Genomic DNA, 13,676 nt, shown 5'->3' with positions numbered 1-13,676 from the left:
AAGCGCGATTCGAGTATGTCGATTCGAACCTAAAAATTTATCAGCTGTCATGCACAAAGGGTTTCCGTGGTATACTACAATCCGTCAAAAGGAACCAGTCAACATATTGTCACGGGGATCCACGATGTCATTGCATTCGTCAACTATGGGAGAAAGATCTACAAAGCCAAGCGAGCAGCAGACTTGAACTGAAGTATGGCGAAGTATGTCAGCACGTGCGCAAAGAAAAGACAAGTAGATGGTGACCGTACCGGAATGATTTGAGCCTTCTCTAGGTCCCATACATCAGACTTGGTGTAAATATCATTCTTCACCAACTCCTCGACCTCCTCCTTGCTCTCTGCGACGTATATCATAACACTTCCCTTGAAGGAGACGGAGTCGTCTGGTTTCGGGTGCTGGTCGAGCATGGCTCCTATCCGCATTCCATTGATTTAGCCGATGTTGTTGTTTGGGAGGATGATTTGCTTGGGACATACCGCCCAGGACAACCTTTCCGGACTCAACAAGAGGGGTGACATTTGCAAGATGTTGTCTGATTCATTTTCAGCTCTGCGCCAGCGGCAAACGGTTGAAGGAGTCAATCTTACGCGCGCACTTCCAATCTTCTGGCCAATGCGTCGGGCTTGTCCGGGAGGATGCAAAGGAACTCGTTCTTGGCAGACATTTTGGTGGACAGTTGAGTTAAGATAGTGTAGCAGCAGCAGCAGCAGTAGTAGTGACAGTAGAGAAACGAAGAGCCAAAGGAGTAGCAGCGCCAAACTCAATAGAGCAACTACAGTTAGAAGTAGAAGAAATAGATGGCGTTGGCCGAGGAGAAAGCGAAAGCGGAGGGCGGGGAGGCTGAGTTAAGTGGGTGGTGGGCGGGGGAGACGGAGCTGAGGGCGCAAGACTTATCCGGTTTTGGTGTCACTGGGATTTAGTCTAGCCCCCTCTCAACCCCCTCTCCCCCATGTCTCACAGCTGTCTTGACGCAGTGATCACCTTGGAAGCGGGGCTCATGCTTGTCAATGATACCATCATAGCAGATTATTATTGCTCGAACTACTCTACCCTGTACGACATATGTACATGGACATGGAGATCAGAGACAGTGCCTAGCCTTGTTCCTCTGTGCGCCTCTTACTTGATGACACTGCCGCTCTGATCCAGTAATCGAGACAGAGCGTAGAGTGTAATGCGCATCGGCATACACAATCAAAGATGCCTGGTGCGCATAGAGCGCCAGCCGCTGGGCGAGCAGATGCTCGTCATTGGTATCTTACCCGCAGGAAAGAACATAGCAAGCCATAATCAGAGCTCAGTCAACCGGCGCTCTATGGGTGTTCTCCAATATACCTAAACACTGTCCCTGTAGCGCCAACAAAGCCAGACATAACCCTGGATCGCAAACTCACACCCACACACACACGAGCACACACACACAAAAAAAAAAGAAAAAGACAAAGAAAGAAAAATTACCGGGGTTGCGAGATATCCGTCTCAGTGTCCGTAGCATGCATTCAGGCAAATAGAACAGATGCAAAGAGAAGGTAAAAAAGAAAAGAACACAAAGATTGGAATAAAAAATACGTAATAGGTGAGCCTCCACATAGATGACCATCATAACGGCTCAGATGTACACAGGGGAAAAAAAAGGGTATTTCGAGTTTTGGTAACAAGGAATGAAGATGGTCGCTTCACTCAAACTGCATGAAAGATAGGATCAACCCGTAAATGCAGCTAATAGGCTTTGCGGCCCCCAAGGTTACCACCCTTCTCTTCGGTATCGATATGCCAGACGACATAGTTGGGTAGTCCATAGACGCCGTACCCAGCACGCTTTGCCATGCGGGCGAATCCTTCGGTTTCGGCCTGGTTCTCGAAGGCGTAAGCAGGGAAGTTGATACCAGACCGATGAACGTCAGCCTTGACGAGGATGTTGACTCCGCCAATGCCGTCCAGCTCGACTTCCTCATCCTTGTTGTTCCTCCAGTCACCCATGCCAACGAGGTATTGTCGGCCAGTATCATACTCCTTGTAACCTTCGGCCAAAACAGTATCCGGATCGAGAGTCTCGCGAAGACGACGACCCTTGTCGGATTCGATCCACGAGTTGTAGTCAACTGCAAGAGTCAGCAAACAGTGTCAATAGGTTGATTTGTTGGCATGGTGCATACAGCGACCCTCAATATCGCGGCCATCCCTGTAGCGGTGGAACCAGATGTCTGCGATGATGATTAGTATGAAGCTCCTAGGGTACATGTCTGAAGGTAATAACATACTGGGCACGAGAATGTCTCTGTCGTGAGCGACGAAGTCCTCAATGATACTGGGTGGGCTGTCAGAAATGTCGACATCTCGCCAATAGACCCATGAGTGGTCAGGCTTGAGAGCAGAGTAAAGTAGGTAGTTCCGAGCTCTGCCGATAGCCTTGCGGCGCGGTCCCTGAGCGGCAAATGAATGCCTGTCTTCGACATTCATCTGGAAATCGCTATGGAAATCCTTCTCCACAATTGTAGCACTGCGGAAAGCGATTTTCTCATCGGTCTGAGACTGAATACGAGCCAACTCTGCGGTAAGGACAGCCATGGTGTCATCTTTGCTATCGCCAACGAGGAATGCCAGATCGATGAGATCGTGGGGGTACGTCAACTTGTAGAGAAGGTCGAAGTAGTTGATCAGATGAGCCGAGGCATCTCTTAGTGGCGTCAGGATAAGTACTCGCTCAGCGTTCGCGACGGCCTGTTGGGTCGACTTGATGGGATTGAGGTCGACGTGCTTGATATTCGATGAGTTTACTTCGTAGGCATCGTGGTGATTAAAGACCACAGGGGTCTGAAGATGTGCGTTCCATTCAACCATTTCATTGATGGACATATCCATTGGCGATTTCGGAGGGCCGTAGCAATAGAAACTGCATGCAGTCGTCGGTGTTAACTCTTTCCGTATCTTGAACTCACGATAGGGAGTCATTGTATGGCGACCTGCGCGATCGATGAAAGAGGGGACTCACCTTTGCATTTCTGAAGCCGACCTGCTGATACCACGCCATAGAAGGACCATCAAGCCAGTCACGGCCAGTGATACTAGGAATCTAGTTCTCGTGACCATGAACAGGACAGCGCGCCATGGAGGCAGCCTGGCTTTGGCCGACTTCCACGTTACACCACCCTTGGGGAGCAGCATGTTTGTAAAGGAGAAAAGGTCGCTGAAGTTGAACGCGAGCCAACCCGTAATTTGCCTCGCTTCACTTATCAGAAATCGCCGATGCTCACAACAGGCGACGATTTCTCGTGATTTACCTGTCGCTGAGACACAAATCCAAGGAGACCGTTGAATCGCTCTCCGATCGACGAGATGACAGGCGAACGAAGTGAAGAAAGAGACTATTCCCGCGACGAGGAAGAGGAAACTTGACGTGAGCCCCGATCGTAAATCAACTTCCAAGCCAGGTACAAGCCCGATGGGTTGACGTGGACAGGTCAGAGTTGAAGATGCGATACGGAGAAGGGGGGGGGGGGGGACCTGCGATCGCCCGGGGAAGGAAAAGGGTAGTAAGGGAACTCAACTCAAGGGCTGGCTGCGGTAGAGCGCGGAACCGAAACCGAGCAATGGGTAATTGGACTTGAAACGAACGTAGGCGTGAGCCGGACAGAAGATTGGAACAAAAACAAAAGCCCTGCTAATCCTCGACAATTCAATGCCAGCGTCGCAAGCCCAGGAGGAAATTCGGGAACGGTCGTCGAAAGGAAAGACGGACCAGTTTGACAGCGAGGGATTAGAAGATTCGACCCGCCCGATGGTTCCAGCCAGAGAGTCCAGTTGGCCGCTACCGGATTGGTCCGTTACTTTTAATAACTACTAGGTAGGGTAAGTTACCGTGGACCTGACTAATGATATCTTACTCATCAGCATAACCATGAATAATCCACTTTCCTTCGGAGACACCCATTCCACCCGTGACCTCTGCCTACTAGGTCTCTCTAAAATGTTACTACTTACTTTGTCCAGGGCTTCTAAGAAGTTTTGCTCCTCTGCTGCCGGCCATTGGCTCATTTCATAATACTACTTCGTGAGTGACACCCGTCAGACATACATCTCTCATGGGGTCTCTCTCATAATGATTTTACCCATAAGCCTTCTGAAACAAATCCGAAACTAATGAGCGAAAACATGGAAGAAGATTGCAAAAGAGATCTGAATTACCGAAAATGATGATGTATGTATACAAATGCTTCTAAACTCAGTAAATCACAAGATGGTTCCCAGATAGATCCCTTTTCACGCCAGAAATGAAGCCCACAAATGATACCCTGTATAGCCTCTCTCGATATAGACACTATAAACAACGGAGGGACTGGTACAAACTCCATGAGAAATGCCATGCTCATACTCCCCGAACGACCTTTTCTTTTGATGTACACCACCAGTTTCGAAATCAGCTGACATCAGACAGAGAACGAAGGCCCCGTCACGTGGATCCCGTACTCGACAAAGCAATAAATAAATCAATATGCAAGCTCTGATGTTGCAAGTGTATGTCGATGAAAAACGCTCCCGCTATGCTAGAAAGAAACACAGTTGAAAAGGGTGATGACGGATTTGCGACTGCAGTATGTACCAATCTCTATTTGCAATTCAAGATTTGACTGCTGAGTGCAGCGCTCGCAGCTGTTCGTTGGCGCAGCGCGCTCAAGTCGATCAGGGCGACGGGTTGAGCGATGGGCGTCGTGATGCCGGTACCGAGTAAGATGCCTGAGTGAACATCGGTGACGAGGGGCCGGTGACGGGGGGAGTGTTACCCGGGTAAGAGTGGCCAAATGACTGCGTTGCTGCAGCGGGAATGTGCTCCAACCGAGACTCAGGGCCATTGACAGCAATCTCGTCACAGAACACCCTTAAGCCAGGGAGCATGTTCCGTGGCTTGGGCTCTGCTGGGTTTGGCATCGGCTGAGGGGCCATGTGCTCGCTCTTGGAGGTGCGGAACATGTGCTCATACGTCTTCAGCTGAAACTCAAGCGTCTGATTGCGCTCCTCCAACATCTGGTTCTCTTGCTTCAGGGTCTTGACTTGTTGTTGAAGGCTCTGATTCTGTTGCTGTAGGTGAGACACTGTTTGCTGCAGCTGCATGCAACGGAGTTGGGTCTGCAGCTTTTTCGAAAGGTGACGCGGCGGCTCATTTTCCTGGTGGATCAGATGAATAATGATCACAAGCATGAAGTCGATGAGGAATATGGCGGCCTGCACAATATGCTCTTTCGATTCAGGGAGACTCTTGGATGGATTCCAACCTGCTCGCTCAAGGAAGAAATCGTGGAGGCGACTGTCGAGTTCGCGGTGCAGCTGGCTGAGGTTCTTGCGGCGGTTACCCTCAGCAATTCTGTGCTTCTCCCTCTGCTCGTCCGAGTCCGCCGAAATCATGTTTCCCTTCCGCTTACGGCCACACAGTTGCTGCAGTGGTGGCTTGCGGTTGATGTGCTTAGGCATGATCAGACTCAGGATTTCATTGTGAGAGAGCTCCTGGTGCCACTCGAGAACTTTCTGCGAAGGCAAAGGCTCCGGCCAAGAGCTATCAGCGGAGGTCGCTGGGGATGGAGGTGCCACCATATGCTCCGCCGATGGCCAAGGGGATCTGACAGGGAAAGTTTCGTGTGACGTAGGCGGACTAGGAGCAAAAATGTTGGAAGTGAAGGGGTTGAAAGGTCCCCGGGGCAAGGGCTCCACCCGTGGTAGGGGTGGTAGACGGCGGTCGTCGCTCATGTCTGCGGTACTGGAGGCACTGGAGATGGTGCACATGTCGCTATGCAGCCGAGAGCTGTCAGCTCTGCGTTTGGAGGCAAGAACACAGGAAGGGGACTCACGATGGAGAGCGTCGGACGATGTCGTCAGACATTCAGTCAAAGATTTGCTGTGCTGATGAGCGAGACAAAGAAGGGTGTCTTGTCTCTTGCAGTTGGGAACGCTGTATGTCTGAGGCTGATGCGTCTGGACTGGGGAATGTCTCTGATATGTACGGTACGTCTGCACCTTCGCGGGATGTCTGAGAGTAATTTCAACGACGAGGGGCAAACACAGATGGCATATATATAGTTTCGAGACTGCCTTTCAAGGGGGATAGATCAGTGACTAAAGATGGAGTGGCGAATGAATTGTAATGCTAGAAAACAATATTGTGATCAAGGGGAAGGGTTGCTATGGAAAGCTGAGAAACACTGAGGATATTCAATGGAAAACCACGAGGTATGGGAGATATAATCGAGGAACACTGTGCTTTCCAGGGATACGGGAGGCTTCCGCTGCATGATTTATATTGCAGGAAGTGAACGAGGAAACAGGAGGGGGAAATTGATGAATCCAATGAAGGAGGTGGGGAGGGGAGAAAGAGCGAGCGCGGAAAGACGCCATTGTGGTGGCGCTCAGACGTACGGTTGAGCTGGCAATGAACTCCATCAGATGGAGAGAAGGAGATCCGAAGGATAGGCAAGATGAGAGGGTCCATCTTTCTCTCTATGCGTGCGTGTGAGTGTGTATGTGTGTATGTGTAGAAAGTGAAGATGAATAACTAGCACTGCAAGCTGTAGTTGAGAGGAAGGATGTATCAACAACTTCATCCCAGAGTGGTACTGCACTTCATTGGTACCGGCACCACCGCCGCCAGGCCGGGCCCCCCTCAAGCATCCATAACCAGTGATTACAGGGCTTGCACTTTCCCTAGTCTGAGTTAAACGGATTAGCTCGATCTGCGACTACCTCAAGAAGGAAACGGGGCTACCATGAGTCGATTACATACAGCTTCCTTCCCGGGCGTTGTTTGATGTTATTTTTACTTCTGGGGAAATATTCCTTTTTTTTTCTCCCTACTTTTATTTTTCACATTTTGCTTTTTTCTTCATCGTTTTTTTCTCTTTCTTTCCAGGTTTTCTTTTCTTTTTTCTACCATGTATATTTTTCCTCTTCGATTTTTCCTAAAGCAAAGGTTTGCTTTTGACCTCTCGCAAGTATGCAAGATATTCCCCAGTTTGGTGCAGGTCTTACACGGTATACTAGATCATCACAATGGGCCCGGCGTATATTCTTGGTTGGCATTGTCATGGTGGTTGAGTTCGTGCATCCAGACTATCCCCGACGTCCTTCGGGCCAGGAACAATGAAGCCTATCTGACCTTCTGGCTCCATTTTGGTCCCATTTGGGATCTCCTGCTCTTTCTTCATCGTCCTCTTCTCCATGAGGAGACGCGGGGAAGCACCAAGAAGATTCCGGCAAAGTTCGACAGCTCGAGCTAATGACTTTTTGGGATCATTCGGGTCCTAAGCTGGGTCCTCTGGGTCCTCTGGGTTCTCTGGGTCCTCTTGGGGGGCAGATATCTCTATCACAAATTGGCACAGACGCGAGGCAGCACCGGATCGACGAATCAACGTGCCATGATCCCGATGACCAAGAGAGTCGAATGAGGATCGAAGACCCTTGATTTGTCACCACTACAGCGGTTTTCGATCTACACGGGGCGAAAAGGTATCGACTCCCCTTGCATCGCAGCCATCAATAGTTCGCTCGGGCCAATGGCCATGGTCCATTCGGGAAGTGTTGAGAGCGACGCCTTGACCCAGACAGCGGTGCATCCGTGAACTGATAGTGTCCAGGTGGGAAACGTTCTTATTGTCTGTACGGAGGCAGGCGCTATCCAATGACTGTTATGGAGGTAAGAACCGAGTCTCTTGCGCTTATCTATCCTGTCGGTGCTCGAGCAGACAGCCTTTGCGGGGTACAGTAGGAAGCACAGGTCTCTCTGAGGACCATACCTATAAGAAAAGATCAGCCATTATTGCAGGGGGGATACACTCAGCCAAGGTACCGACGACGAAACGCAGATCGGATCAGACATCCGGAACTTTTGGCTGGATGGCTTATCGTCTCCTTGATACCTCATCGCATGTACCGCATTCGAGAACTCCAGATACTATATACAGTATAGGAAGAGGCGTAGTACTGTGCTGAGATGCGACCCTGAGAATGCGAGGACTCCGGAGTCTCACAGTCTCATTATTGCTCACGACAATGAGATCATTGCATCGAGAGTACAAAAGTACCAATAAAGGGACCAAAGCCCTGGAATCAGTATGTACTATACATAAACATCCGACGCGCAACTGAGTGGAGGGTCCCCCAAAGCAGATCATCACTTCGGCAGAAGGGGATCAGTACTTGATAGCACGAAGCAAGGACTCTCGAGGTAAGATGCAAAAGTACGTGAGACGGGTTCTGCGAGGAGGCCATGGACTTAGCGTCATGCCAGGGAAGTCCCGAAGCGATGACGCCCACCACGATGTCATTCCTCTGCTTGGTCTATCTTCCCAACCGGGGAGATAGCAGGGCTAAGGATCACAGTCATTGATTATCGATTAATGGTCAGGATAAGGGTGTTGTCACTGCTGTCGGTGCCTTGCATTGCTCAGAGTCCGTCGTCGTCGTCGTCGTCGTACTTAGGAGTAGTAATATATTTTTACGAAGAACAACAATAACAATGGCCATGATCGAGCTCCAGGCCCAGCGCCTTGAACAGTCATGTACTACCGAATTGGGAAATGCAGCAGGTGGACAGGGCCAGAGAGTTTGGTTTTTCATGTGGAAGGCCGAATGGGCCCGACTCAAGGGGGTCCAAACTCAAGCTGCTGTACTAAGTACGTACAGTACTATGTATGGTGTAGTACGGAGTAGGCAGTACGGAGACTGGACTAGGTAATGTAGCCCGCGGGACAGAATTGGATCATCGACAGCTGAGGAAGGGCCCATCCGACTGGGTCTCTGGCTGATCCCAGCGACCAGGATGTCAGGGTGTGATTGGCGGCCTGTCAAGCGTGGCTTCTGGACTCAATCGCCCGCCACTGTTTGTTTACTATGTACACTGTAAGTTATATGATGGGAATTTTTGGAATCTATTCCACAAGTCAGTCCAGAGCACTAAGCCCAGAGCAGCAGCAACAACAACAACAACAACAACCACAACAATAACGAGCCTTCAACAGCGATATTGACAACTCTGTTGTCAAGAGGAAGCACTATACGGTAAATGCAATGATTTCATAACATTACCAACCTCAAAAAAAAAAGGAGAACAGAAACCAGCATGCGAATGTCAATAAGCACTATACCTACAGTATTGCAACTATGGAGTACTGTAGATGATTGTAGGCAGGGGGTAAAATGGACCTCAAACTGGAACGTAAGATCTGTCATATTTTGAGAGTCCCCGGATCTGAGATTTGCACCGCCTGAGGTGAAGAAAATAACTAATGGGTCTTCCGGCGCCCTAAACTTTTCCTTAGGTATGGTAGCCCCACGTTGTTGAGGCGACTGACTTGAGGAGGAGACGATCGTTATACTCGTCACTATTATCGTTCCATCGTCATCATCTTTGCTACTACTCCGTACCTAGAAGGCTATTGATGGTCATCCATAACTGAATGTGTTCATATTGTCAACGACATAGCAAACAAATACTCCCACATGGTCTTTTCCCTTCCCGTCCCGTCATACGCCCTCCGTCCGTCCCCAGAGGGCCGGGAAGTGAGCAGCAGCACTATGCCAAAACAGGCTATCCTCCCTACGGCGGGCCTAGCTAGAGCTTTGCTTCCTCTATGACTTTCAAAATGACTTTCATGACGCTGAACGTTATTCCATGATACCTGGCCAGCAGCTTGCTGGCCACTCGTCGTCGGCTACCACCGCTTGAAAGTCCAAGTATCAACTATTAGGGCCTGAAATAGATTAATTTGCCCCCTCTCCCCACGGAGGACCGACTGAACGAGCGCTGTGGAGGCTAGAAAGTACGCATTCTCCATAACATGATGAGTTGGCAATACATATATCCACTTGCGGAAAGGGATCTTGAAACACTGAACGCGATCCTCAAGAGACCCTAGCCCCTGTTTGATCAGAGATACCTTGCACGCTGTGGATGCCAGGCACGAACTCATTTGTGGTCTACAGAGTTTCCTCCCGTTCAAATGATTGCATGCAGACTTCCATACATGGCGTGGATAGTTGATGGCGCTCACGGGCCCCATGGTTGAACCTTCAGCCAGGAATATTGTCCGGGGAGGATGCCGGTGGTGGTGGTGGTGGTAGTGGTGGTGGTGCTAGCAAGCCCTTCCCTACCGTCTGTGTCGACGAGACTCTCGCTTAATCTCCGATATATCGTGGTCTCGAATCATCGATCACCGCCAATCTATTGACTCCTGCCAGGAATTCCCGGCAGCGAGACCCAAGAATCACGACAAAACGATATCCCGGGGAGAGGGGCTGAATTGAACCTTAATGCGGCTCCTTGATGAGATCTACCACAGGACACGGACACAGTGCTGCCTCTATTGAGTAATGAAGACCATCATTTGACTTTGCCTGTCAGACGAAAGACAGCCACTGTGACATGATAGTCCTCTGAATTAACGTGGGTGGCAGCCGATCCTATCACTGGGCCCAAGGGAGAGAACGAGAGAGCGGGAGAAGAAGGTTTAGGTTCGATTTGACTGCGGATTTGCGCTACACAGCATTTCCTTTTCTTTTTAGCGGGTCCTCAAACAGACGCCAGCCTGAGTTCAACTGCGTAGACTAACTAACTAGTTAGTGAATTAAGTATGTTACTCATAATTCATAACCAACTAATTTACTAAACTGACCTAACCTAATTGACTAATTACTTCTTTCGTCAAATTGAACTCCCAAGAAATTGGCTTGATACTGGTCACAAAGGCTACAAGCGTAAAGTTCAGCCCAAGGGACTTACCAATTGCCATCATCTGAGTGTTGTCTACCTATGTAGTAACTTATCGGGCAGTCTGCCCTAAGATAACGGTTCTCCTGGAGGGGGCAAAAAATCAAAACACACCAGCCACCACTAATCATATCAGCTAGTCTGGGCGTGATGTATCACAAAACCAAAAGCACCACTTCTCCCTCTCCTCTCCTCCCCGCTGAGACCCCCCTCCCTCCTCCCCTCTTCTACCATCAATGCGTTGTCCGAACCCGGAAATCCACTCTAGTCTAGTCTACCTGTCGACTTGCCTACGGTACCATCCCTGGCTCTACCGGCTTTCCCCTCAACGGACCCGTTTGGGCCCCACGCCACCCCGGTGGCTTCTACAGTAGTACGTACGTTCGCAACCCTCAATATACTTACATGCCTAAGTACCTAGTCTCATGGTCGAACATACACATATAACTTTAATCCCCATCCACACATGAGCCACGTCCGTCATGGTGCGGGTAATGACCAGGGTTGTCCCGGCGTGCCACTATGCAAGATCACCTCATGTATCAGATTTTTTTGAGTGCAGTTCGCCACTTCCCTCTTCCACCTTCAGTCTCCAGCTCATGGGGCTGAGATGAGCTGGCTGGCTGGCTGGCTGGATGGTCTAGCCGGGCTGGCACGAAGTCTCAACTCACATTAATCCCCTTCGCAGGTGAGGTCCCATTCCCCGAACGGGTCATCGCGATCAGATATCCGATGAAAGGCGAGACAAAAGGTCGGGTGATGTCGCCGCCGGCAAGGCTACGACGACTCGTGCCATGTTTCAGGTTCACAAAGGAAGGGAGTAAGTAGTTATTCTTCAGTGATTCTATGGTTTCCATCGGATCTCGGTAGAACTGTCTCGATAGAAACCCTCGAATGACCGGCCCATGGCAATGCAGCATCCCCCATCTTCCTGCCGGACTGTCCGAATCCGTCTCTGAACATCCTTCCCCCCCCCCCCTGTCGGCAACGGTTAACCACCTTGCCTTAATTATTGCACTTTGCTTTGGGCCCAGTGCGAAGTGGCCTTTCAGTACAACCTGGATGAATCCTTGCCACTCTGGCGTCGCGTTCCAGGCCCTACCGGGGGAGGGAGGCGAGAGGACCGACCAGCGATGAGGGCTGGCTAAGTGTTGCTCTCCCTACAGTCTCTGACAGACTAAGAAGCTTCAGGCATACGCAATTGACATTGATGATGCAAGGCATCATCAGCCGTCAGTTCTCCATACAGGGTCACCGTCTATCTATCATATGTGGCCCGAGGATTCTGTAACCAGACACAAGAACGACAATCATCAGCACTCCATCTCACGGGATCCACCCTTGACCCATCCCAAATAGCCTTTCTATTATTACCACCGACCCCGTGTCAATCCGTTCAGCAGGCAGAAAAGAATCTTAAATAGAGTAAAATCGTAGGTGATCCTCGAATTTGCAGACACAGGAAAGAGCCTCCCACCTGATCGAAGCCCGAGGTCGGGCGAGCCCCGAATCAAACCTACTGTACTGTACTTACATTGGTTGATTAATTACAATTGTACTCAACCTCTCAAGTCGAGGCTCGCACGGATCCTCGACCCTCCCTATCCTTTTTTTTTCTCTTCGCTCTACTTTGCTTCGTCTCAAATCTAGGGGATGCAAGACAAAGAAAGTCTATCAGAACTGTGAATCCCCACATAGGCAGCGGGCCGCAGAATTCGAAACATCCTCTTTCTCTTTTTTATATATTAACTTTTATAATTTTTTTCATTTTCCCTTTCCCCTCGCGACTCCGTATTTAAAGTTGAGACCATTGCCGACGGATTCGCGTTCACATACCAGATTTAGAGAATGGCATGGCGTCTACGGTACCGTGCGGTGGGACTTTCGGCGCAAAGTACAGTAGTACAGTAGTACAGTAGTACATAGTCCATATTCCATAGTCTAACTATCGAGTACCGTAGTCAGTTCTAATTGAATGTGAAGAAAAGGTGAGTGCTTTGTGTCCAATCCCCGTTCCTATCAATCTAAGGTATCCTCCGAAAATTCCCAGCCAATCGAGCTCCAGCCAATCTATTGACCCATCCTGCCCTACCTAGTAGTAGCTGGCGGGCAGGCATTTGTCCGGTAGTAGCCTGGAGGGGACTTCTCGGGGCTGTTTGTCACTGTACAGAGCGTAGTAGTTACGGTGGCTACGCGAGTGACACAAGAGGACTCAGTCTCGGACTACATGGCATGGAGATCTCCGTTCAGTGTACAGTACGGAGTACTTTTTCCCTCTTACCCAGCGGCTCTTGATTGTAGCTATGCTACTGCCCTCGTCTTCGCATGACCGATCAATCAACAACTCGAATGACTTCCACTAGGGCAAGATCCATGGCCGCATCCCGCGCTGCCTGCTTGTGGTGTGCTGTCTCGGGACTCGTCGTTTGCTAGGGCATTTTCTGCTGTCCGATGCTTGGGTATACTCTCGATGTTCTGTGCCGGTGTCTTGGGTTCGATGGCGCCCTTCGGAGGGTTGATGCGCAGCCCTCTGCGGCTTATGTCTGTATCTAATTCGCAGTCTCGCTGGAAGAAGAAAATCCGAATGTCCCAGCCAAAATGGGGGTCAATGAGTTGATCTGAAGCTTAGAAGCCTTGAACTCCAGCTTTCATTCCCCAAGCTGAAAAATTCCATGGCTGCGTGCTCTTTGCGTGCCAGACGACACATAATGCGGCTATCCGCTCTGGTCAAAGTTGGCTCAAATGGCAACAAAGGAAGTCGGCCAGTCCCTCCTCTGCTGAAACAAACCACTACTGGTTCAATGGGGGCTGCTCTTTGATGATTTTTATGCGAAACAAAGACAAGCTTGCATCGCTTTGTTGTGATTGTTCCTGAAATAGTACGAGGCTTTTTTTTTCTTTTGCGCCCCCATCTACCAAGCAG

The 13,676-nt window shown here is 49.9% G+C and overlaps 3 protein-coding genes across 3 annotated transcripts; all 3 read right to left on the bottom strand.

The window, feature by feature from the left end:
* Positions 1 to 94: 94 nt before the first annotated feature.
* Positions 95 to 809, bottom strand: BO95DRAFT_96259 (uncharacterized protein). The gene is made up of 4 exons (XM_025592352.1): positions 591 to 809; positions 480 to 535; positions 252 to 415; positions 95 to 188 (listed from the first exon to the last, which is right to left on the bottom strand). The coding sequence occupies exons 1-4, from the start codon at positions 665 to 667 to the stop codon at positions 159 to 161; spliced, it is 327 nt and encodes a 108-aa protein (XP_025443345.1). The 5' UTR covers positions 668 to 809; the 3' UTR covers positions 95 to 158.
* Positions 810 to 1,378: 569 nt separating this feature from the next.
* On the bottom strand, positions 1,379 to 3,505 carry BO95DRAFT_441742 (ANP1/MMN9/VAN1 family protein). Its single transcript, XM_025586251.1, has 4 exons — positions 2,996 to 3,505; positions 2,265 to 2,896; positions 2,160 to 2,207; positions 1,379 to 2,105 (listed from the first exon to the last, which is right to left on the bottom strand). The coding sequence occupies exons 1-4, from the start codon at positions 3,166 to 3,168 to the stop codon at positions 1,723 to 1,725; spliced, it is 1,236 nt and encodes a 411-aa protein (XP_025443344.1). The 5' UTR covers positions 3,169 to 3,505; the 3' UTR covers positions 1,379 to 1,722.
* Positions 3,506 to 4,683: 1,178 nt separating this feature from the next.
* Positions 4,684 to 5,875, bottom strand: BO95DRAFT_462610 (putative HLH DNA binding domain protein; the record flags this gene model as incomplete). The annotated part of the gene is made up of 2 exons (XM_025588928.1): positions 4,684 to 5,782; positions 5,844 to 5,875. The coding sequence occupies 2 exons, from the start codon at positions 5,873 to 5,875 to the stop codon at positions 4,684 to 4,686; spliced, it is 1,131 nt and encodes a 376-aa protein (XP_025443343.1).
* Positions 5,876 to 13,676: the final 7,801 nt, after the last annotated feature.

Source organism: Aspergillus brunneoviolaceus (assembly GCF_003184695.1).
Source record: "Aspergillus brunneoviolaceus CBS 621.78 unplaced genomic scaffold BO95scaffold_25, whole genome shotgun sequence".
Taxonomy (NCBI): domain Eukaryota; kingdom Fungi; phylum Ascomycota; class Eurotiomycetes; order Eurotiales; family Aspergillaceae; genus Aspergillus; species Aspergillus brunneoviolaceus.
Note: the sequence above shows the minus strand (reverse complement) of the source record. Positions and strands in the feature narration are given on the sequence as shown.